Source organism: Eschrichtius robustus, chromosome 14, assembly GCF_028021215.1.
Source record: "Eschrichtius robustus isolate mEscRob2 chromosome 14, mEscRob2.pri, whole genome shotgun sequence".
NCBI lineage: Eukaryota > Metazoa > Chordata > Mammalia > Artiodactyla > Eschrichtiidae > Eschrichtius > Eschrichtius robustus.
Window position 1 is genome coordinate 8,155,903 of NC_090837.1, and position 24,857 is coordinate 8,180,759.

At 57.9% G+C, this 24,857-nt stretch overlaps 1 protein-coding gene across 1 annotated transcript; it reads right to left on the reverse strand.

Moving 5' to 3' along the window:
• Positions 1-3,681: 3,681 nt before the first annotated feature.
• On the reverse strand, positions 3,682-24,834 carry SETD1B (SET domain containing 1B, histone lysine methyltransferase). Its single transcript, XM_068563415.1, has 17 exons — positions 24,605-24,834; positions 23,921-24,108; positions 23,577-23,675; positions 22,654-22,924; positions 20,437-20,549; positions 18,211-19,449; positions 13,733-14,560; positions 13,004-13,265; positions 12,574-12,917; positions 12,383-12,488; positions 11,308-11,793; positions 8,684-9,943; positions 7,662-7,828; positions 6,396-6,527; positions 6,190-6,309; positions 5,972-6,109; positions 3,682-4,099 (listed from the first exon to the last, which is right to left on the reverse strand). Exons 2-17 carry the CDS (start codon positions 24,092-24,094, stop codon positions 3,926-3,928), a joined length of 5,913 nt encoding a protein of 1,970 aa, XP_068419516.1. The 5' UTR covers positions 24,095-24,108; positions 24,605-24,834; the 3' UTR covers positions 3,682-3,925.
• Between the last annotated feature and the right edge of the window lie 23 nt (positions 24,835-24,857).

A 24,857-nucleotide genomic window follows, 5' to 3' on the forward strand; every position in this document is an offset into this window, starting at 1 on the left:
TTCTGGCCGTGCCTGTCAACTCTTTTTCTGTTCCCACGAATCCAACTCTAGTGGTGTCCACCTGTCTGGATGGACAATTCCAAGAAAACAGCCCACCAATGAGAGACACTTCCCTTACCTTCATTTCTTTGCTCACAGGTAAGGCTGCAAAGAACGTCCTTGTACAGTATCCTTGCCTGCTCGTGGCTCTCAGGTTCAATTCCTGACAGTGGAACATTTGGGCCAAGAGTTTATGTGCATTTTAAATATTGATCATTAATATCTAATTTTTCCTCCTAAAGGTTGCAGCAACTAATGCTTCCACTAACGGTGCGTGAGTGCGCCTCACCCCGCACTCACCAACATTGGTATCTGCCACTTGACAGGGGAAGTGGTATCATGGTATAATTTGCGCTTCCTTAGTAAGAAGTGAGCTTCTTTTCAGTCACGCTGCTTTTTGCTGAGGTTCTGAGCCCGTCCTTCTCAAAGATAAGTGGACATCTTCTAACAAACTCTCTGTGGGTCCCTCAGTTACCCCACCACTGGATCAGGCAGAGTTGAGACCTATGGGGCACAGAACCTGTGGAATACCCACAACACTGCATACACTTAATTCTCAACTGGTGACTGTTTTATCAGCCCCCTCCTGCCTCACAGACCAGAGTGATGTCTCCTTAGTGTTAATCATTTCTGAGGTACCACCTTTCCAACATCTTCTAGTCATAGAAATAGGATATTTGATCTTGTTTCCTTTAATTGTAGACCATTAGCAGTGTTAGATACCTAAGGTTCTAAGAAGAGTTCTAGAAGGAAAACTTGAAAGCTGTGGAAGGTCTAGCCTGACTATAACTTGTCCCAGTTCAAAGAATCCACCTACAGGCTTAGAGTTTAAGAGCAGCTGGTCTTACAGTGCTGTATGTCAATTATAGCTCAAAAAAAGTGGAAGAAAAAAAAATATATGTTTTTGGGGCTTCCCTGGTGGCGCAGTGGTTGAGAGTCTGCCTGCCAATGCAGGGGACACGGGTTCGAGCCCTGGTCTGGGAAGATCCCACATGCCGCGGAGCGGCTGGGCCCGTGGGCCACAACTACTGAGCCTGCGCGTCTGGAGCCTGTGCTCCGCAACGGGAGAGGCCGCGACAGCGAGAGGCCCGTGCACCGCGATGAAGAGTGGCCCCCGCTCGCCACAGCTGGAGAAAGCCCTCGCACAGAAACGAAGACCCAACACAGCCAAAAATAAATTAATTAATTAAAAAAAAAAAAACAACAACAAAAAACTTCCATTAAAAAAAAAAAAATGTTTTTAAAAAAGCAGATGGTCTGAATGGATCACACCCCACCTAGCTCCTTCCACCCCTACCCCTGACTGGCGGAGCACCCGCTCCTTAGCGAGCAGGGTGTGTCCCCAACAGAAAGAAAGAAGGAGGAGAAGAAAGAGAGAGGAGAGCAAGGGAGATGGCGTATCTGTAAGAAAAGTCAGTATATTTATGGTTTGCTTTATAAAAGTTACTATAATACAATGGTACATAGTATTGAATTCACAAAAATATGAACAAATATTTACAGCAAGACACACCCACAACGGAAACACTTCTCTTCAAAACAAGTTACGTACGATGAGAGTCTATATGCACAAACATCCCTAAAACTTATGGGTTCTCTTCTTTGCTGGAGGAGGGTGGCGGTGGCGGGGGGTGGGGGGCAGGGACAAGAAAAAGAAAAAGCAGAAACCCCCAATTCTTCAAAAGCAGAGGTTTGTTCAATGAAAATGAAGGCATTGAAAGAAAAATGAGTTGACACATTTCTGGCTATTGCAAGCCATTTCAGGGGTGGGACGGGGGTTCCTGGGGACAGGGAGGGTCCAGTCCCTTGCTCGCCCTTAGGGAAGGCTGGTTGGGCAAGGTGAGGCCAGGGTGAGGGGTGAGGCAGGACCCTGGACCCTGGTTTCCTCACATTCCCCCCGCCCCACTTCTTTTATGGGAGGAGGGGACAGACTGAAGACAGCCCCTTGGGGGCTGCAGAAGTAACTTAAATCGGCCGTCTCTACAAACTACACATTTCCTCATGTGAAAAATAAATATTTCCTCAGTTGCACAATGAGGCAGAAAACCGCAAAAGGAAGAGAAGTTTGCCGCTGTGCCCAGGTCCCCCTCCATGTCTTAATGCCACCGATTTCATGGACCTTGAAACCGGTGGGCATAGTCTCAAACAGAGAGGGCATGGGGTAAAGAAATTGGAAAAAAAAAAAAAAGAAAAACACAACAAAACCATCAACGACAAAAAAAAAAAAAGAGAAAAATAACAATTCTTTGTACAGAATTTACATGATAACAAGCTTGACACAAGCTGAGATACCAGAGGCTCCGGGCCTGCATCCGCAGGGTCGGGGCAGCCCCGCCGGGAGCTCTCCCGTCTTGGTGAGGATGACTTCTGGTCACAACAGTCACTTTCCATAAATTATTTACATGCCTGCTTTGCTTCCTGGGGTGCGGGGGACTTGCTTGTGTGTGTGTGTGTGTGGTTTTTTGGAAGTACAAAGAAATAAGCAAAAAAGTCTTCCCACATGTTTCTACAAGAAACAATGTTCCCGAAAAAAAGTCCTTTATGGCAGCCTATGTACAGAAATCTGTTCTGAACTTCAAAAACCTATTTTTTTTCCCCTTCGTTTTGATTTTATACACGCACAAGAAAAAAAAAAAATCCATGGAAAGGAACTCTAAAGAAGATGATGCCAAGGGTTAAAAAAAAAAAAACAAAAACCTGTCAGACGTAGATCTGAGTTTTTAAATCTTTTCCAAGATTTTCCTTTCTCTGGGAGAAATAAATCTTCTCACTCTGAAAATAAATATGCTCTTGACTTCTTGGGGCGAGGGGCTTGCTGGCAGGGTGAGTCAGGCTATGGGCTTGGGGCGAGCGGGTGAAGCTTATAAGCAAACAAAAATACGCCACACGCATTCGGTCAGACACCCGTAGTGGCAGTGGCGGGACTCGGACTGCCTGCCCTGGTGGGAGGTGCTTCTCTCCCCTGGGGGTGAAGGTGAGGGCAGGAGAGGGTAAGTAAACACAACCTTTCCAGCGCCCCCCCCCCACCCAGCCCCGCTCCCCCCACCCCCCCCCGCTGGCATTTGAATGAGAAAGTAAACACTGAACCCAAGATTTGGGGGGTGGAGGGGTGTGGGGTGGCAGGGAGAGCCCCGAGGGGAAATTCCTGCCTGGGACCAGCTTGGCTCCACCAGGGTCTGCTTCGGGAGCGGGAGCGGGGAAGGCAGCCCCAGGCTCCTGGGGAAGGAACAGACTGGAGGGGGGTCGGAAAGAGGAGGGGGTCTTCTCACTGAGTCCACCGGCAGAGAGGGGGCCTTCCGTAGTGTTCTGAGGTCAAAGCCGCCTGGCCCGACCCCCCTCCTCTGCAGCACCTGGCCCGGCGCCCGGGCCCGGAGGGTTCCAGAACGTGGGCCGACACACCATCAAACCACGCCGGGGTCCCCGCTCTCTGATTCTGCCTTCACATTTCAACGGTTAAAGCGTCTTTTCTTATGAAGAGGAAGAAAAGAATGAGAAGACGAAAACAACGTAGCAGCATTCATGGGAAGAGGCTGACGGGGAAGGGAAGGCGGGACAGAGAAGACAGAGAGAAAGAGGTGGAGGAAGGGGACACGGCCAGGGAGGTAGGGGGGTGGGGGGAGACATTTACACCGGAAACCAAAGTCCCGAAAGGAGCATTTCTTTAAAAAAATGAAAGAGACATGGGCTGAGAGACAGAGAAGCCCTTTCCCACTGAGGGGCCGGAGCTGCGGTGGGTCCTGGGGGTAGTGTTGGGGGCGCCAGGCCCTGGCACGGCTGCTGGGTAGAGGGACAGCACCTGAAATGGGGGTGGGAGGTGGGGTCTGGCCCCGGGGCCAGGGGTCCACGCTCGGGCGCCGGGGGCGGCTGACATCCCCAGGCACCGGGCCTAGTTGAGGGTCCCCCGGCAGTTCTCGGAGCCACAGAGGCAGGGGATCTTGACGTCCTCGATGGGGAACTTGTAGTCGTAGGTGATCTCCTCGTTGACGTTGATGTGCTGCTTCGAGTAGATGACGATCTTCTTCTGCGACTCCACGGTGATGACCTTGGCATAGCAGTTGGGCTGCGGGTGGGATGTGGGGGGGAGGGTGAGCCGACCCACCTGGGACCCCACCCGGGCCCTCCCTGACCGCAGTCCCCCAAACCCAACCGAGCCCCTGCTCAAGGCCTGATGTACTGGCCCCACGACCCCACTGCCCACTGGCCACCTGCCCTAGGCCTCGGCTTCCCCATCTGGCGGACCAGGCCCCCCTGTCTCTGATATTAAATAAGAATCATGATTGTAATAATAACAAATTTCGCAGGGAAATATTCAATTTACTTTTATACCGCAGGTGATCCCCAAATTTATGTTTCTAGCCCAGGCCCTACTTCTGAGCTTTAGAGAAGGGGTCAGCAAACTCCGGCCCCCAGCTGCCTGTTCTTGAAAATAAAGTTTTATTGGCACACGGCCACGCTCATTCATTACATATTGCCTATGGCTACCTTTGTTACAATGGCAGTTAAGTAGTTGCTATGAGACGGTCTGGGCCACACAGCCAAAAATACTTACTACCTGGCCCTTTACAGAAAAGGTTTGCCTGCCCACACTCCAGGCCCCCAGATCCAACTAGCTGCTTGATATCCACCTTTGGCAGCTCAAGGAGACAACTTGGAGTCAGTAAACTCAAACCTAGGGAGTGGCCATTCCATGCACCCAGTCCCCCAAGCATCTGCCCCCCGCCTCCCCTCCAGCAGTACTGGATCCAGCCCACCACGCCCAGCGGCTTCTGCCTCAAAGGGCCTCTTGATTCTGTCATCACTTGCCTGGACTGCAGCGGCTCCCGCTGCCTCTCTGAACTCGGAATAACTCCTGACCCAGCTGCCAGGGAAATCTTTCCAAAGGGACAGCAAATCCTGTCACCCCAGGGCAATAGCCGGCCTCGGCTTTTAGAGAAGGTTCTCAGCTCTGCTTACATGGCTGAGTGACCGAGCCACCACCAACCCCGCCAACCTCATCCTCTCACCCTGCCCTCTGCCCCCTACCTCATCCCACTGCCCCTCAAACAGGTGTTCTCCCTCCCTGCCCCAGGCCTCACCTCATTCACTACCGCACCCGGGTAATTCCCTCTTATCCCTCAGCTCTCACGGGAGACGCACAGCGAAGTCCCTACGGGCCCCAGGGTATGATCAAGTCACAGTCGTGTGAGCTGGCACATACTGAGCGCCCGCTGTATCTGCACAGAAGGCCTGCCCTCAGTAACCCGCTTGGTCCTCCCAACAACCTACGAGGAGGGATTGTTATCATCCAAGTTTTACAGATTAGGAAACCGAAGCACCAAGACATGAAGTAACCTGCCTACGGTCGCTCACTAAGTAGCAGTGCCAGGACTTGAACCCACAGCCAGGGGTACCTGTCCTCCATTTGAAGCTCCCTGTGCTTATCTTCACGAGAGGACCACCCTTGTTATCAACGCCCACCTCCACACCCAGACCCGTGCCATGTCAGCCGTCAGTAGCCGAGTGTGACTCTTTAATTTAAATTAAACACTCAGTTTTTTAGCCACACTGGCCACGTTTCAAGCGCTCAACACCACCCGTGTATATCAGCGGACAGCAAGGATGCACAGCACTTCCGGCACTGTAGCAAGTTCTACTGGCCAGCACTGCCCCCGAGGCATGGAAAACGCCCAGCACGGAGAAGGAGCTCCGTGATTACCAGCTGTACGGACCACGTCATGAGCACCTCTGGTCTCGTTACGCGCATTTTACAGGTGAGCAGACTGAAGCTCAGAGGAGAACGGCTCCTCGGATAAGGCCTCACACCTCCACCTCCCTCCCCGCTATCCTCGTGGGCCCCGAGCTCGGGAAGGAGGCCGCGCCGGTTCCTGCGCCCTCGGGTTCCGGGTCCTCCTGGCACAGCAGCAGGGGCGGCGGCCCCGAGCCGGGCACTCACGTTGCAGCTGTGGTTGATGAAACGCGCGAAGTTGCCGCACTTGGTGGCGTCGATGATGGTGTCGTGGTCCACCCGGAACATGTAGCTGCTACCGATGCCCTCGTCCTCGTAACGTTTCTCCCGCATGTCCGCAATCACCTGGCCAGGAAGAGGCCTCAGTCTGGGCGGGGGCTGGCTGCGGCCCCACCCCGACACCTGTCCTGGCCGGCAGCGCTTACCTGGCGGATGTTCTGGCCCACGTACTCGATGACCATCTCGTCGGCCGCGATGGGCTCCATGGCGAACAGGCCCCAGTCATGAATGTGACTCTTGCAGAATTTGAGCTTTTTCTTCCGGAACTGGGGGAGGGAAGAGGATGGGGGTGAGAGCCCTGGTCCCGGATTCTGTGGCCGCCCCGGCCGCCCCAGGTGGGGCCCAGCCTCACCTTGAGCTGGTTGAACTTGAGCAGGTCACTGTCACAGCTGCCAGTGAAGGAGGACAACAGGCGGCGCTGCTCGGAACGCCGCTCCGAGCCGGCCCGTGTGGAGGCGTGAGGCTGCGCTGGGATGCTCATGCCCTGTGAGGATGGGTACAAGGACGGGGACGGCGGGTGACAGATCAGAGAGGGGTGCGGCCGCCTGGGGGAGTACCTGTGTCCCCGTCCCATCCTTGGCAACCCCACCGGAAGCTCTGTGGCCCTAGCTTCCCAGCTTCCTTGCTCTGGGCGTCCTTTCCTAATAGCCACCTCTCCTCTACTGGGTCCTTCCCGTCAGAATCTGAATGTGCTCAAGTTCCTCTAATCTTAAACATGACGACGCAGCGTTCTCTTCACTCTTGCCATCTTTTCCCTTCTCAGCTAGATTTGAAAGCATATCTGCTTTTTGGACAAAGATGGGGGGTGTCTATCTACCTAACGCCCCGTGGCTTCATTCTAAATCACGGCTCTTCCTAACACCCTCGCATCCCTTCCCTCTCTTGGCCTCCCTCTTCCTCTGTCCCAACCACTGACACCTCGAGCTTCACTCCCCTCCAGATGTTCTCCCCGGGTCGGCTCACCCCTGCTGTGGCCTTTGGTTAACATTTCCATCCTCATGATGCCTAAATTTAGGTCCCCAGACCAGACGTCCCTCTCCCAAGCTCTCTACTGTACCCATATATCTAACTGTCTGCCAGACCTCACGACCTGGATGTTCCCCAAACCCCAAAACTCAAACCATCCCAAAGCGGGGGTCCCACCTTCCTTCTCACCTCAGTGCTTGGCATCCAGCTACGCAGTCCCCAAGGCCGGACCCAGCAGCGTCCCACCCCATTCTGCCTCCTGTAACCAGTCAGGCCCCCAGTCCCATCCATTTGACTTTCTAATGTTCAAATATTCCTGAGAGTCTTTCAAACGCATCCACTTTTTCCCACATGGCCCCCCATGTCCAACCTACCCGATTTATTTCCTTAAAGAAGAATGAAGGAAACTTCTGGAAATGCAACTCAACTCTGTTTGTATCCGTGATTAAAACCCTTCGGAGGCTCTCCCCTGCCCACCCCTCACCTCACCTCTCACACTTGAGCACCCAGGGGAGTAGCACCCTCCGTGCTCCGTGTACCAGCCCCTCTGGCTCCACAACCGCTCCCGGCGCCTGACACCCCCTCCAGGAGGGCCCCCACCCTCTGCCCAGCCCGGGAGGCTCCGGGGTGTCCCGGCACCTGATGGCCGTACCTGGGTGTCCGTGGGGGGCTCATCGGTGCTGGCGCGGCTGCTGTTGAGGTATCTGAGCTTGTCCTTCTTGTCGATGGTGTAGAAGCCCTCGCTGCGGGCACAGCCTGTCACGTGCTCCCGGATGCCGTCGTCCCGTTTCTTCTTCTTAGCTGAAGAGAGGCTGGTGGGTGGGTGTGGGTCAAGGGCCACATGGACATTCTCGGAGAGCCCCTCCCAGTCCTGCTGGAGACCCGCCCTCCCGGGCCTGGCCTCTCCACCCTCAGACCCATCTGCAGGAGGCCAACGACGCCCAGCTCCACTGCCCACACCTACACCACTTCCCTGCACCTGCCCACTGGCCAACTCCACCGTGGTCGGAACTCTGACAGGTACCCAGCTGCATGGCCTTGGGTGTTTCTTTTTCCACCTTCTGCCTCAGTTTCCCCATATGCAAACTGGGGTAATTACGACGCCCCATGGAATGACTACAGATGCTTAGGCTGCTTAGCAGAGTTCCTGACACAGAGTAAATGCTCAATAAACGCATTTGGGACAACAGGGATAAAGGCAGCGCCAACTTCATACGGTTGTGGTAACAACCGACTGTGGTGTGGCATCATGGCTAAGAACCCAGATTCTGGAGCCAGATTTGCCTGGGTTCAAATCTCTACTCTGCTACTTCATAGCTGTGTGACTTTGGGCAGGTAACTTAACCTCTCTGAGCCTCGGTTTCTTCGGGTGCAAAATGGGAATAATAGCAGCCCCTACCTCACTAGGCTGTTGCGAAGATTAAATTAGGCGATGGGGGGGGGGGGCCAGGGAGAGTGAGCCTTCTGTCAGCCCCCGCTTCTGTCACGTTGTACAATCACATTGTTACGTTTAGCCCCAAGACCTGCCAATTCTGGCACAGAGGGCAGTGTTTAAAAGCGCCAGGGATTACTCTGTACAGAGCCTGGCACGGTGCCAGCATAGACTGCTCCATAAGTGACAGTGACGTGCGCTATCCCAGGAGGTGCGGCCCCCCACCCTGCCTGGCAGGATATAGGGATGGTAGACCCAGAGCGTGTCATTGAGCCAGTCCATGCCGTTGTCCTGCTGCAGCAGACGCTCGTAGGTGACACACAGGAAGCGGATGTCCTCCTCGTCGATGCCGCCATTCCAGATGTCATACAGGATGGTCATCTCCTCAAACTCCGAGCGGGGCCGAAAGAGGGGCTGCGGCGGCGAGAGCTCGGGGGAGGCTGAGGCCACTAGGTCCTCGTGGCGCTTCTTCGGTGGCCGGCGCCAGGGCCCCCGCACCTTGGCCAGGTCCGTGAACTCCTCGGTGACCTCGTCGCGCCCACGGGGACCCGGAGGGATGGCCTCGGAGGGCCACTGGTTCTCTAGCTCCTTAAAGGGCAGCTTGGTGGGCTCAACAGGTGGTGGAGGCGGGGGCGGAGGAGGCTGGGGGGGCAAGGGTGGGGGGGGAGCCGGGATCCCCGCGTTCCGGAAGTCCAGGGTCACGGTCCGGGGGTCGTGGGTGCTGGGGAAGACAGGGGTCTGTGGCTGGCCTGGCAGAAGCAGGAGGTCCCTGCCCAGGGGGGCCCCTCCTGGCGGCCGGACCAAGGGCCCATCCAAGGAGAGCACAGCCGGCGGGGATCGCCGGGGCCGGCCCGGCTTCCTCTTGATGGGGGGTGGGCAGGGGGCCAGCGGAGCAGGCAGCAGGGGTGGCAGCTGGGTGGGGGCCCGAGTCTGGGCCCGCAGGACGGGTACGGGCAATGCCAAGGGCAGGGGCAAGGGCAAGGGCAGAGGGAGCGGCAGGCCTGTCTCCAGGAGCACAGGGGAGGCCAGGGGGCCAGACCGGTCATCACGCCGGCCAGCTGGGAGGGGACAGACAGGCAGGAGTAGGGGCCCACCAGGCTCGGGGAAGGTGGGTGTGAAGCTGAAGTCCCGGCCAGGTGTCCTCGGGAGGCCCCCGCTGCTCAAGCCGGGGGATGGGGATGGGTAGGAGAAGGGGCTGCCTGGCAGCTGCGGGGAGCTCAGGGGCAGGCCGCTGCTGCCCCCCGACGGCAGGGGCTCCCCGCTCGGTGTGGCCGGCACTGCCTCTGCGCTCTGCGACTTGGCCAAGCTGCCACAGAGGCCTGGAGTACGCGGGGGCTGGTCCTCATGGGGAGGCTCCAGAGGGACTGGTGGGAGTGGGAGGTCTGGGGTCTCGGGCTCTGGTGGTGGGCTGGGTGGCCGGGGTGGTCGAGGGGGCGGCAACGGTGGCTGCAGGGGTAAGGAGAGCAGCGCCGGGGACTCAGGCTCCACTTCCAGGTTGTTCTCTGCAGAGAGGTGGGCAAAAACCAGACCTTTATTATTATTTGATTCAGATGTCCCTCAGCGCCCTACTTATGCTGCCCTACTATGCACTTGACACGTCTCTGGGTATGCACTCATACCCTCTGGGTCCCTAGGGGTTCTGTGATGTATACAGACTGTCCTTCTCCAGCTAAGCCACTCAAGGACTGCTCAGCACCCAGCCCCGTGTCAGGCACACAGTAGGTGTCTGATAAATGCTGGTGGGAGTAAATCAAAGATGCAGGAGACATGGTTGTAGCCCTTGACACTGTCTTTAGAACGGTGCTCCTGTGAACAGGGAACATTCCATGGACCAAGAAAATGAGGTCTATCAAATAAAATCCAACAAGTCTCTTTGCTGCAGGACTTGTCAGAGCCTTTAAGGTTTTCTCCTAGCATTTATCTCTACTGTCATAGAATACATTTTCTAACTTATCTGCTGTCATCCATCAACCTGCCCCAGAGTGTAAGCCCCAGGTATTTTTGTCTGTTTGGTCCACTGTTGTATTATCAGTTCCTAGAACAGTACTGGGGACGACAAGAGAGGCTCAATTAATATGTTTAACAATATTCAAAGACCTGTGGTTCTATAGCCAAATAACACAGAATTAAACAAAATACAATGGGTTTCTTTCCTCAAGGACTATTACAGGTACAAACTAACCACATGTGGCTATGTAAGTTTATACTAATGAAAATGAGACAACATCACAAATTCTGTTCCACAGTGGCACTCTCCACCTTTCAAGTGCTCTTAGCAACACTGTGTCTAGTGGCTACAGTATTGGACAGGACAGAGAGAGAACATTTCTATCACTGCAGAAAGTTCTATTGGACAGCACGTTTCTATCACTGCAGAAAGTTCCGTTGGACAGCGTTGTTAGAGCCTTTAACATGCTTTGTGCAGCTCCACCAAGATGGTGGAGGGGGCAGTGTCCATGGCCCCTCTCAACTGACCCAGCACCCCGAGGCCTTTTCTGCTGCTTTCTGTCACTGAAATGACCGTACGCACCCGCACCCACACCCCCTCTTTTGGGAGCATCTCATGGGACTAATTAATGGTCCAAGGACTAAACCCCAGGGAGATACTGACAGAGGAGTGGTGACAGCAGCAGACCCCTCTGGGATCTAACAGGTGCCAGGCTCCATGCTGGCACATCATAAGTCATCTCACTCTATCCTCCCATATGACCTCATAGGGGAAGCACAATCCACGGATCCCATTTTACAGATGAGGAAACTGACTCGTTAAGGTTAAGTGATTAGCATAAAGGAGCCTGGGCTCATTCTCATGGTGAGGACATCCTGCTTCCATGCCCACCGCCCTCCCAGGGGCTGCAAGTGTTACCTGGGGTGGGCTCCGGGGATGGCAGGGGCCGGGCCTCCATCTCTCCAGCAGGGGGCTCTGGAGACAGCAACCTGGCCCCTTCCTGGTTCAGGCCTGGCTCGTCGGGGGGCTCCTTGCAGCCAGCCAGCTCCTCGACACCCACAGGCAAGGGGGGCTCTTCCAGCATCGGGGTCCGAGCCTCGGAGGCTTCGTCCTCAGCCTCGACGTCCACCTCCTCTTCTGGGACCAGTGACTCCGTCGCGGATGCTCCTGTGGCCATGTCCTCAAAGTCCTCGTCAGGAGCAGCGGGAGCCATGCTTTCATCGGCAGCTGCCTCCTCCCCTTCCTCCTCATCTTCCTCCTCCTCCTCCTCCCCCGCTGCCAGCTCTTCTTCATCTTCTGAGGGTGATGAGGAGGACTCGGAGCTTGATTCGAAGTCAGAAGACTCAGAACTCTCACTGGAGGACTCAGCTCCAGCCTTGGAGGTGGCGATGCTCACTGTCTCCTCTGGGCAGGGGACACAGGCAGGGGCCCTGTCATTATCTGCTGTGCTCCAGCCAGGTACTTCGCCAAAGGTCTCACAACTGGCGGCGCTGGGCTGAACATGGCCCTCAGGTATGTGGGGGCGTGTGTGTGTGTGTGTGTGTGTGTGTGTGTGTGTGTGTGTGTGTGTGTGTGTGTGTGTGTGTGTGTGTGTGTGTGTTTGTCGGTACTAACTAGTCATCACATTTTTTTTTTAACTGAGGTGAAATCCACATAACATAAAACTAACCATCTTAAAGTAAACGATACAGTGGTATTTAGTAGATGCACAACATAGACAACTAGCACTTGTCTAGAAGAAGCCCGTTCCCTTTAGCTATCACCCGTCTATCCACCATCCCCTAACCCCAGCAACCACTAGTCTGCTTTCTGTCTCTATGGATTGACCCGTTCTGGATACTTCATGAAAAAGAAATCACAGGGCATGCCCTGTTTGTGTCTTACTGAGTTCACACTTCAAAGTCAAGAAATTTGCCCCCAAAGTATTGTGGACTACTGCACGGGCTCTGACCTCTGCAGAGGGACCCCAGGCTGGGCCAGGAGCCCCGCTCACCTCCATCTGAGTCCGCTTCTTCCTTCTCACTCGTCTCCGACCGGGCTGCGTCCTCGTCGTCATTCTCAGACTCATCCCTGTCTTCACTGTCTTCATCATCGTCATCCTGGGGGAGAGGGATGGAGGAAAGGTGAGCCGAAGGGCCCCCTCCCCTGGCCCAGCACCCCAGGCCTCCCCAGCCCGAACGGTACCTTATCTGACATGGATGAGGTCGAGGAGGAGGAGATCTGGCTCCTGGGGCCTTCCTCCTCCTCCTCCTCCTCCTCCTCCTCCTCCCCCTCCTCTTCCTCCTCCGTGCTTTCTCGCTCCTCCTTGTCAGAGGCTGAGGAGGAGGGTGAGGTTGTCGAGGACCCCGAGGACGAGGATGCCGACGAGGACGAGGACGCCGACAGCGACTCCTTCTCGTCCTCCTCCCCGCCACTGTCCAGCTCCAGGGGCCGGGCCGGCCGCCGCCGCACACCCACGCCCTTGGGGTCCCGCTTGGCGAGCTCACAGGGGGCATCCGCCATGTCGCGGTCCCGCTCCCGCTCAGACTCTGTGGGGAGGGAGGGCTGTCAGAGCGGGGCCAGGGGCGCAGCGGAGGAGAAGATCCCAGCACCCGGCGAGGGGAGAGGCGCAAACCTTCATCCTCCTCATCCACGGAGGTTGAGGGTCGCAACCGCTTCTGGTCGCCGGACGAGGCGGTGTCCGGCGGCTCTTTCCTCTTGACCTTGAAGGAGGGCAGGCGGATGGCCCCGCGCAGCCCAATGCTCAGGCCCAGGCCCTCGTAGCCCAGGCCCTCGCCCTTGCCCCACGACTCCAGCAGGCAGGAGGCGATGCGGTCCTTGGGCTTCGGCCTGTCCTCGTCCTTGTGCTCACCGGACTTCACCGGGGTCAGCGAGGCCTGGGGTGCAAGAGAGGAGGGGGAGGTCACCATGGTTACGGCGCTGCCACCAGCCCTGTCCCCTGAGCAGCCTGCCATCCTCTCAACAGTGACAGCCACATGGTAACCGGGCACTTCCTTTCCTGGAACCTACCTCATTTTGTGCCGACTACTCAGGACGCCCCCAGGGTCCCACTCTGCCTCCCTGACCCTCGGCTTCCTCACCTGCAAAGCGGCTACTACGGCTGCCCGCATCGGAGCAGGGGCTCTCGCACTTTGGAGGTTGGAATCCAAAAGAAACACGTTCTAAGTAGATGACACCTGTGTCATCGACACACCGGTTTCACAAAGTAACACTCACACTACCCTGCTTTGGGGGTCTGGGTGGCGGTGTTGCCAGTACCGTGCCTGGGGAGGAGAGAGGCTGCCTGGCCGGGTCTCTGCCTCCGGCCCGCCCGCCCCCCTGCAGGGCTGCGCCACCCACCCACCTTGGCCATCCTCTCCTTCTTGTCCCACCACTCGTCGAAGGCCCGGAAGGCCACCACCTCCACCATCTTGCGGTTCAGGTCCCGCTTCATGATGGCCTTGAGCTCCTTGAGCACGACCAGCAGGACGCCGTCCACCGTGGCCTTGTGCGGGTCCTCCTGGCGTGGCACGTAGCCTGGTGGCGGCACTGACGGGTCAAACTTAGGCAGGGGTGGCCAGGGCTGCCCGCGGCCGGGGCCAGTGCTGCTCAGGGAGAAGGGGCCCCGGTAGGGCGGCAGGTTGACGAACTGCAGCCCAGCGGAGGCGGCTGCGGCCGCGGCGGCCATGAAGGGCGGGTAGGGGCAAGCGCCCTGGCCTGTCATCAGGCGGCTCAGCATTTGCGTCTGCATCTGGAAGGACATGGGCATGCCGCCCCACTGGCCGCCCAGCACATGGCTCATGTCCACCTGCATCACGGGAAACAGCCCCGGCGGGAAGGGCGGCAGCGGCGGCAGAATGGGCGGGGGTGGGACACCGGGCGGCGGTGCTGGCAGCGGTGGCGGGGGCACTGTCACAGCGGGGTGGGCTGGGGGCGGTGGGGGCGGGGGCGGGGGCAGAGGAGGGGGCATGGGGAAGCCGGGCTGGGGCGGGGGAGGCGGTGGGGGCGGGGGCAGTGGTGGGAAGCCAGGGGGCGGGGGCAACGGCAAGGTCGGGGCCAGCACGGAGGGAGCTGCCACAGCCCCCGTCCCGGGGGTCACCACCATGGGCTTGGGGCAGTCAGCGCTGGTGATGGGGGCCGAGGGCATCTCGTCATCTGAGATCTCCATGTCCTCCCCCGAGGACTGCTGCCCCTGCAGGGAGAGCAAGGAGAGAGAGGTGAGGGTGAGCCCGGGCGGCCCAGCAGGCTCCCAGATCCCCCTGCTGAACACCGGAAGGTCAGAGAAGAAGCCTTCTGCAAGACTAGCGAGCAACGTGGCTTCCGCAGTTCTGATCCTGGTCCCCTCCCTTCCCAGCCACGTGGCCTCAAGCAAGTCATTTAATCTCTCTAAGCCCCAGTCTCCCCATCTGCATGATGAGCACCATAGTACCTGCCTCACGGGGTTATCATGCAGATTCACTCATTCATTCATTCAACAAACATTTGCTCAGCACCTGCTGTGTAGCAGGCACTGTTCCAGGTGCTGGGAACACAGTGGTGAACAAGACAAACGAAATTCTTGCTCTCTTGGAGCTGAACTTCTGGAGGGACAAGGCAAAGAAAGCATAACTAGGAAGAATGTGAAATATATAGTCCTTCATGGAGAAAAAGCAAGCCGGGAAGGGGAGTGAGGCGTCAAGAGGGAAAAAGATTCTGTTTCAATTTGAGATACTCTGTTTCAATTTGCATTCAGAGAAGATAATACTAATAGTTAAAACTTCTGTAGCCTTTTCTATGTTTCAATTTGCATTCAGAGAAGATAATACTAATAGTTAAAACTTCTGTAGCCTTTTCTACGGGCCCGGCACCTTTCTAAGCACTTTACATACGTTAACTCAGTTAATCCTCAGAACAACCCTGTAAAGTAGGTCTGTTATCACCGGTTTTAGTGATGAGGAAGTTGGAACACTGAGAACTTAAGTAACTTGCCCAGGCCACACAACCACTAAGAGATGGAGCCCGGGTTTGAACCAGGAAGTGGCTCACTGGCCTTTGTTCCCAGTTGGCCTGTAGTCTTCACTGTGGCAGAGAGGGCCTGGCAGAGAAGGTGACACGAGCAGGGGGGGCGTTTTAGCAGTAGTAAGAGTGCACGAATAGGAGGTATGTCTTTACATTTTTCCTTAGTTACTCTTTTCATATAGTCTTAGTACGGGCCGCGGTGGGGCTGAGTGTTGTCAGCACATAATATCTCGTATTTCTCACCTGCACCCTAACCTCACAAGGTAGGGCTCTAGTCCAATCCCTTTTGACAGGTGAGGAAACACACTCAGAGAGCTATACATAAATCACTGGCCCAAGAGGCACAGCCAGTCAGAGGGCTGGGATGCAAGCCCAGGGTGCCTGCGGAGTGAGGCGTCAGGGGGCTGTTGTGGGAATCCAGGACCGTGGCACCAGGTGAATGGGAGGAGTCGAGCATGACCTGGCTGTGAAACGGGAAAGGGCCTCTTTTCATTCAGATATGGGGCTTTGGGGAGCTGGATGCACATGCCTGGAACTGGAGGGGGGCATGGGGTCCACAAGGTAGAGGTGGAGCAAGAAGGCAAAGCAGGGGTGGGGAGAGGAGGGATGGGCTACCCCCAGGCTCTTGTGTCAGGACCTGAGGCGAGAAGGGGGCTCAGGCCCTGCCCTGGATGAACATGGCTGGGAAGACAGAGCCTTTATAGGTTACCAGGGACAGGGAGTGCATTTGAAGGCTGAGGGGGCAGGGTCTGTGCAGGCTGTAAGGTCAGAGGTCGGACGTACAGGTGAGGGAGGCTTCAAAGGGAAGTGGGGGGCGGGGGAGAGAGAGGAGGAAAACCAAACCTAAGGCAGCAGAAGAAAGCTCTTGCTTTTGCTCTGTCCCCTCTACAGACACACACACGCTGCCTCTCAGGGTCCCACACACATGCTGAGGGAGGCAGTGGCAGGCTCAGGCGGATACCCAGGGACAGCGCCAGATCAGCCCTGGACAGCGCCCAGCACGGCAGGCGCAGCACGCATAGGGTTAACGCCGGCACCCGCCGCCAGCCAATCACAAGGAGACCCGGATCCAGCCCGGCCCGCGGCCCTGCCCCTCCCTCCGCCCCTCCCGCGTCCGCGTCCGGGGGCGAGAACCGGCGGGAACTGGTGGCTGAGTGTTCGGCCTCAGCTCGAGCCGTTGCCTGGCTGGAGGTTCCCATGCAGCACCTCACTCAAGCCGAGATTAGTGTGAGGCAGCTACTCTCACTATCCCATTTCACAGATGACGAAACTGAGACTCAGACAGGGAAAGTAACTTCCCTAAGGCCACATGACCAGTAAGTGACAGAGGTGGGGCTCAAGACTTAAGGACTGGAGCCGGAACTTTTAACCATCAGCCTCTGTGAAGAAAGGGAGTGTCCCCCTGTGCTGCTCTCCTGTGTGGTCAGCCTAGGCTGGGATTCCCTCGGGTTCAGGCCGGAGGAACCCGGGAGCTGCTCTCCCGACTGTCAGCAGGGGGCTCCCGAGGGCCATCTTGGAGGTTATCAGTACTCCCGGGCTTCCCTGGGCTGATGTCCCGGGGCATCCCCGACCCCAGCTCTCTGGGCCTCAGTCTCCCCTTTCCTACAGTGACACCGTGGGAAAGCCCATTCCCTCTGGCTACTCTGGGCTTCCCAGCCCTGGATCAGCCAGTGAGCATGGTTAAATAAACATCCCCTAACCTCAGGCAGGAGAGGGAGGGAAGAAGGGAGGATGGCAGCAGGGCCAGCAGCCCCCCACCTCTGCACACCTGTCAGCTCTCCCTGCCTGAACCCCTTAGCGCCAGAAACCACTTCCCCAGAACAGCCTGGAGGCCCCCAGGAGCCCCAGCCACCTGCAGTCCCCTCCCAGGCAAGCCAAGTTCCTCTCTGTTCCTCCCTGAAGCAGCCAAATCGGCCTAATCAAAGGACTTGGGGAGGAGGGACCCTCCTCCCTACCGCCCACAGGGGCACAGAGCTCTGTCTGAGCTCCTGGCTGCTCATGCCTGCCAGGCCCACAGGTTCCAAAGCAGGTCTCCAGGAGGGCCAGGGCAGGTGCCTGGACCAGGAGGGGGGAGGAGCAGAGCCAAGGAAGATGACCGAATCCTCCCCCAAGGGAATGTGGCATGCAGCAGCACCCACCCCGACCCTCAGGCTGCAGTGAGACCCCAGAGGAGGATCTCTGGGTGGGCAGAGGGTGGGGGGTGGTTAACTTTGCCTGCTTCTGGCTGTGGCCCTCCCCCTGGGCTAGCCCTTAACTCCTTCAGTCCTGGAGGCAGGGGGAGAGGGAGAAGGAACATTTCAATGTCCTCCCTGCCCACCACGGTTTCCCATCTCTTCAGAGGGCACCAGGTTCTAGGAGACAGTGCTCCAGAGCAGAACACTCTGGCTGATCCCTCTTCCCAAATCTGCCTGAGTGTCAGGACCAGTCCTGATCAGGTCCCAGCCACCCAACAGAGAAGGAGGCCCAAAACCATCACCACAGTCCAACTCTCTGGGATCTCAGCAAACTCCAACCAAAGAAGCTCAAGTCAGAATTTATCCCCAGAAAAAGGTCTTGACTTCCCATACCTAGTAAGGAGAGCAACAGATCTAGGTCATGTTTCCCTTTTCACCGAAGCTGCTAGGGAGCTCAGAGCAAACCAGCTGCTCAGTCACAGCCCCTGGTGCTTTTCGTATCCTCTTTTCATTCTCTTTTTATTTTTGATCTGTTATTTTGGCTGCCCTGGCCCTGCTGCTTCCGTGTCTTAGCTAGTTATCCTAAGGGGAGAATGTGTCAAGGAGGAAAGAGGGAGCCACAAGACGGACAAAACCAATCCCAGACAGAGATGGACAGACATCATGGTACCTCATCCATCTTCTCTGAGGTTGGGGTCCTGTCTCCAGCCAGGTCCAAGGCCACCTCAGTTGTCTGACCCAGAAGACCGGTAGGGTCTGGGGGGCCTGGCTCGGGTGGGGGCCGGGGCCCCAGGCCCAGGTCAAGCTCATCATCCTCATCCGAGTCGGGCAGTGGTGTGGGGCTGATGTCCTCCAGGCCGGTGCTGGATGGGCGTGAGGAGGGTGGTGTGGGGCCTCGAAAGCCAGGCTGAGAGTTAGTGCCAAAGGGGGCCAGTGGGGAGAGCTGGGAGGAGGAGGAGGAGATCGGGCTGCCCTCCATCTGCAGCTCGGTGTCTGAGTCCTGCTCCCGAAGGAAGGGCAGCTTGGTGCGCTGCTCCTTCAGCAGCATCTCGATCCGTGAGTCCAGGCTGTCGTGGGGCTTCTCCGGCCCTGCAGGCGACGACTCCAGCGTGGGCGTACCAGGACTGTCACAGGGCTCGGGACTCCAGCCGAAGGTCGGCCGGCCGCCCAGCTCCATGCTGTTGGCATCAGGGGGCGGGGGTCCAGGCGGCGTGCCTGGCTTCTCCTTCGTCAGGGGCTCAGTGGGCGGCAGGGGCGGGGGCACAGGTACTCTCCGGAACTCCCCACCGTCACGGGCCCCAAAGGGGGTTGCGGCAGCGGGCTCCTCGGGGGCCGGGGGGAAAGGGGGCACAGGAGTCTGATAGGGAGAGAAAGCCGACTTGAATGGGACTCCAGAAGCGGAGGCTGCTTGGGTAGGTGGTGGAGTGTGGGCAAACGTGGCTGAATCCTGTGGCTGGGCCTTGAATGGAGGGCCACTGCTGCCCCCACTGCTGCTGACTGCCCCATACGGGAGGTCCACGGAGCCCCTGAAGGTGGCTGCGGCCCCTGCCACTGCGGTGACTGCAGAAGAGTTGTGGACATAATGATGCTCGTGGCGGCGGTTGTAAGCGTCCGTGAACTTGCTCTCGTGGCGCCGAGCCTTGAAGGTCGCTGTGGGGTCCTGGCTGAAGAGGTAGGAGGGCGTGGGCTGGCGGCTGGAGTAGCTGGAGTCCTGCGAGAAGGGGGTGCCCAGGCGCGGCGTGAGCGGTGTGCCCTGTCCGTAGGAGTTGGGCGTGTCCAAGCGGCAGCTGGAATAAGCAGTGTCCTGGGAGAAGGGTGTCCCACCACTGTTGGGGGTGACAGAGGATGAGCCAGAGCCACAGCCTGCAGACAGGCCACCATCTTTGAGGCGCTTCAGGGCATCTGACAGCTTGAGAGAGAGAGAGAGAGATAGGTCTGAGATCACTGGGGGAAAAACGTGCAATAGAATGGGACTGTTTTCCCCTCTCACTCCAGCTACCGGGGAGCTCGGAGCCAAACTGGTCACTCTAGAACTGCAGCATAGTGAACGGAAGCGGCGGCGGGGGTGGGGGGAAAAGGGGGGAGATTAAAGAGGAGTGTCTGGATGGTCCTCACCTTCTCTAATCTTGGGGTAGCCAATTATCCTCAGAGAACCTTGAGGGTTTTTCCTAATCCCTAAAGCAGAGTAAAGATAAGACCCTGACATCTTGGTTTGAACTGGGATTTCCGTCCTGCCCCAGGCTGTCAGATATCAAAGACCTTCCAGGTAGAGGTAGCAGACGATGGTCTTGGAAGTGAGGGGGTGGCCAAGGGCCTTGTCCCTCCAACCTCTTGATGTTTTAGGGTTTAAATAGTGTAACACGTAAAGTGCCTGATAAACAGCTGACCAGCAAGTAAGCGAAGACTCTTCACTCTGGAAAAGCTATTCCAGAGGGTGGCTGGGTTGATGCTGGGGTAGGAGCTGGGATGAGAACCTCCCCATGAGATGGTGGTCCAGGTGAGGTCCTGGGAGGCAGTGGTTGGGGAAGGAATCCATCTTGCTCTGGAAGGAGGGGCTTGAACTCGGCTTTCTGGGGGCAGGGGTAGAGGGGTGCAGGGGACACCAGACGCTAGGACCCTGGACACAGCAGTGTTTCAGCGTTAACGTGGAAAGCACGTGGACTCTGGATCTCTGGGATGGGAATCCCAGCATGTGCAGGGAGAGGGCTGGGGGCCGTGCCAGAGGAGAGCTTTGGCAAACAGGGCTTTCAGACCCACTGCTGGAAGCCTTGGTGGGCATAGCCAGGCTCCTTTCCTGGTGTCTGACACCGGAGATGGTGAAGTGGGGTGGGGGCCACATCAGGGAGCTGGTGATGGGGTGGGGAGGTGGGGGAAGGACTGACAGCCATAAACCCACCTGCAGGGTCTCATTCACGATTGGAGAGACAGCGTCCAGCTCGCCCACCGGGAGGGTTTGGGGTGTGTATCGGCCCGTGACCAACAGTTCGTAGAACCGCATGCGGGTTTCCCCTGGGGAAAAGGCAAGGGAGGGAGGACTCAGTGAGGCTCCAGGATGGGGCAGCCCGCACAGGTGGGCATCCCTGTGGGGCCCCTGTGCCTGGGACCCCAAGCCTAGGGAAGCTAAGTGACCCTGACCAAGTTCCCACTTCTCTCTCTTTGTACCTCACTCAGGAGTCCTATCTGTTCAATGAAGCTGCTAAACTGTATGATTTTTCTGATCCTGAGATTCAGAATTTAATGCCTCGTGGCACTGGGACTCCCCCAAATACAGAAATGCCAGCCCCAACACAAAGCCCCTTCCTGTCACCTGGGCCATGCCACCCAAAGAAAGAGGTAATCCCCATCCTCTCACCTTCCCACTTAACATCCAGGGCCTTGTAGCAAGTGAAGAGGAAACCCAGTGACACAGGAGTGACAGTTTTGTTGTTAACTCTCTCAGGTGACTGTCAGAGTTTGTAAAATGCACTCTGGTACTGGGTTACTGTGAACTCCACATGGTCCTCCCCCGTCCCACTGAGCCACGTCTGGTAACCCTCCACCCCAGCCCCACCCCATGGCAGAGAGAGGCCTCTATAGACCAGGGGGCCAGATTATCGATATTTATAGAGCCCTCTGAGGCAGCTGCTTACATATGCAAAGGAGACGCATTCCTTGAGCTACATTTTACCGGTCTCGTTCTTGAAATACAAACTTGGTGGCAGTCTCTAAGGGCCTTTTCTTTTTTTCTTTTTTCTTTTTTTTTTTGCAGAAATGAAATTTTGGTGAGGGCTGACTACTCCTTAAAATGGGCATGTGATGGGGGAGGGGCTCTACATTTGATTCTCAGGGAGAGACCAGCCTGCAACCACCCAAGGGGTCTCCCCGACAGAGACCTGAGAAACTAGAGAAGGGAGGTGAAGGGCGCTGTGGCTGGAACAGGAACCCGGCTTGTGCCCTGAGGAACCTCAGAATTAGGGACAGGTTTGGCAAGAGTTTATAGGATAACTGTGCCCACCCAGGAGCGGTGTCCCTGTGCATCCCCAAGCAAGGTCTTAGAGACCCAGTCAATATGTGCTCATTATTAAAGGCGAAAAAGAAAGGTTTAGATTTTTCCAGTCTTGGGTTTGGTGTGCCCGGGGTTGCCCCTAAACCCCGTGCTCACGAAACCTCTGGAAGCCACTCACCTAAACCCTCCCATGCAGGGTCTCCCAGGGGACGTCCCAGGGGCTCTGGACCCAACAGTCTCTGCCCAGTCACAGGGCTGGCTGGGCCTCAGAGCACCCGGCACTTTCTTCTGTATTGGTAGGAACTTCCCTAGAGAGGCCACAGGCAAACTTTACGGGATGCCCTAGAGTCCTGCCAGCCCCCCAGCCGGCACGGACGAGAAGCCTCCCAGGACCCTGAGGGTGGGAGGTGTGGCTTCCCCAGCCCGGCTCTCCCAGCAGCCGCTCAGAGGCTCAGTGAGCACAGAGCGGGATTCCGCTGCTTGGGAGGTGGTTCTGTCTCTTTAAGAAAGAGGAGGGAAGACACAGTGTCAACCCCAGAGCACCGAGAGCAGCCCGCCCAGCTCCAACAGGAGCATTATCAATGAAACCACACTCTAGGCCCAGATTGGTTCCCACTTCCAAGGGGAAGGGGCGGCCTGTGGGGGAGGGGCACTCCCGATGCCTGGAGGACTCTCTTTTTAGCGGAGGGACCTACTCTTTGGGTATTTAAAGGCGTCCTAGTGGCTCTCCCTCAGCGCCCCCCCCCCCCACAAATAAACGAACCCTGCCTTCTCTCCTAACACAGACGGCAACACTGGGGACCGCCTAAACCCAGGCCACCCGGGCTCCGCGCGGGGCCCGAGGGGGTGTCAGCGGTGGGGAAGCCTCCGGGTGGTCCCTTGGGGTTCAGCGGCCAAGGACCGGCACATTTGGTAAATTATAGCTTGTCTCCTAGCAACAGACAACACATTTAGCTCCACGTGACTCTGCCCTCAGGAGGGGGCGAAAGAAAAGGTTGTAAGGGGGGCACCTAAGGAAGAGTGAGGGGCTCCCCAACACTGCAAGAGGGGCTCTGGGAGAGGAGGGGGTCACACTGACAGGTCTTGTGGCTCCTCCACGGTGGCTGTCCTGAGCGGGCCTCCACTCACCTTTGGTGTCCAGCTCCACGTGGATGATATTGCCCATGACCGAAGTGCTGTGCAAGTGCTGAACCGCCTCCTTGGCTCCCCTGACCGTGGCAAAGACCACTTTGGCGATGCCCAAGTGCTTCTTGGTCTTGGGATTGTACAAAATCTCCACCTCCTCCACCTCCCCATACTTCTTGCACATGTCCCTCAGGAAGTTTTCACGGATGTTATCATTCAGCTTGGCAAATGTCACCTGCTTCGGAGGCACCGGGCCCACATAGAACTCATCGATCTGGCAGGGGACGAGGGGGAAGGGAGGTTGAGAACACTGAAACCGAAGGGAAAACACAAAATTCCCCACTCGCCCGCCCTTTGAAAACAATGAAAGGTAGAAAATAAAAATTTTTTTTGGAAAAAAAAAATGCACGCGGGCGGGCCCGGGAAGCGGAGGATTAAATCGTTTGGAACGTGGAAGTCCTCTGGGTTCGAAAGGAAAGGGGAAAAAGAAACAGTTTCTCTTTCCCCACCCCCCACTCTAGCCTCCTCTCCCTGCTGCCAGGGCAGGGGCGACCCCTTGGGCTAGGAAGTTGTCCCCCTAAAGCCACAAGGCTGGGAAGGGGGGCGGGTCCCAGGGCCGAGCCCCTGGGCTGGCAGGAGCCAGGTGGGGACCCGGAGCCCCCAGCTGGGCGGGCAGGATACTGTATCAGCGCCTTGATTACAGTTTCACCGAGTGTTATTCTGTTTACAGTAGCCGAGAGGGGACACCCCTCTCTTTGCAATCTCCCCCTCCCCGCCAAAACTTCCCAGTCCCCGGACGGCGGGAACTCAGAATCCGGCTGGGCTCGGTCAAGCCTGGCGGTATTTTCGAATTCGGGGCTTGGGGAGAGGGGGAAGGGGCGCGGGGCAGGGGGAAGGGGGCGCGGGGCAGGGGGGAGGGGCCCTACCTTGAATTTGGGCACCGACAGCTCCAGCTCCTTGTTTTTGGTCCAGATCCCGACGACCCGGGGATCTTCGACAATTTCCACCGGGCGGTTGCTGGACATCTGTGGGGAGGAAGCGGGGGGGGGGGCGGAATGGGTGGCCTGGTCCCACTCCCCAGGGACAGGGGCAAGCCCCCCCCCCCCCTTCTCCAGGCACTTGTCAAACTCCAGGACTGCGGACCCGGCTGACAGCTGGCCGGGTGGTCACGAGGGGGGTCCCCGCGCCGATCGGACCCTTCCGCCCCCACCCTCCTCGGCACGGCTTGGAGGGTGGGTGCGGGCGGCGGGGAGGCGCGCCGGCTACTCACCGCCAGGCTGAAATGCTGCCCATCGTAGCGGTACAGTTTATGATGCCCCTTTTTCAAAGCCGGGTCAATCATCAACTTGTAACTTCTCCAATGGTGGTTCCTCCTCTCGCCCGAAGGGCCGGGCTGCGGCGGGGGCTGCTGGTGGTGGTGGTGGGGGGGGTGACTGTTCTCCATGCCGTTAACCCAACCTGAAAACGAGCAAGTTGTTGTCGTCTCCGCCGCGGTGGCGGCGGCGGCCGCTTCTACACACACGCGAAGGAATCAAATCGTCCAGCCCCCACCCCCTCCCACCTTACCAGCGCGCCCCAAAAGGAGCTGTCTCGCTGGCTCCCCCCAAAATAAGAATGGAGCGAGAGAATAACCCTTCCGGAGAATTAGGCGCCCGCCCGCTCGGCCACCATCTCGGGGCGGCTGCGAGGGGCTCCCGGGGGCCCCTGGTGCAGACTGGCGGGGCCCGGGGCACCCGGAGGACCCGGGCTCCGGCCCATGGTGCCCGCCCGGCCGCCCGGCGTGGCGCTAGCTCGCTCGCTCCGCCCGGCTCGGGCGCGGGGCTCGCGGCAGGCCTGGCGCCGCCCGCCCGCCTAACCGCTCGGCCGGAGCGGGGGCCGGGGCCGGGGCTGGGGGCTGGGGGCTCGGGCCGCCCGGCTGCCGGCAGCGGCCTCTCCCTCCCCGAGCCGCGCTTACATCCCCGCCGGGCGCCGGCCTTCCTGCGCCGCCAGCCAGTACATGGTGTCCCCCGCGGGAACCGAGGCCGGGGCGGCCGGACGGGGGGCCGGGAGGGGGGAGCGCCGCCGCCGCGGCTGCCGGGCCCGGAGCTGCTGCCGCCGCCTCTGCTGCTGCTGCTGCTGCTGCCCGGGAGGCGGCTGGCGGCGGAGGCTCGGCTCCCAGTAGCCGCACATCCCACAATACACCGCTAAGGAGCCCGACCCGAGCGCTC

Bases quoted from the DNA above. Each gene is read 5' to 3' on its own strand.
- SETD1B (XM_068563415.1), bottom strand. From the start codon at position 24,094: ATGGAGAACAGTCACCCCCCCCACCACCACCACCAGCAGCCCCCGCCG. The intron at 20,550-22,653 runs GTGAGTGGAGGC...CCTTTTCCCCAG, and splicing joins CGTGGAGCTGGACACCAAAG to GGGAAACCCGCATGCGGTTC. The intron at 4,100-5,971 runs GTGAGTGCCCGG...TCCCACCCGCAG, and splicing joins TCATCAACCACAGCTGCAAC to CCCAACTGCTATGCCAAGGT.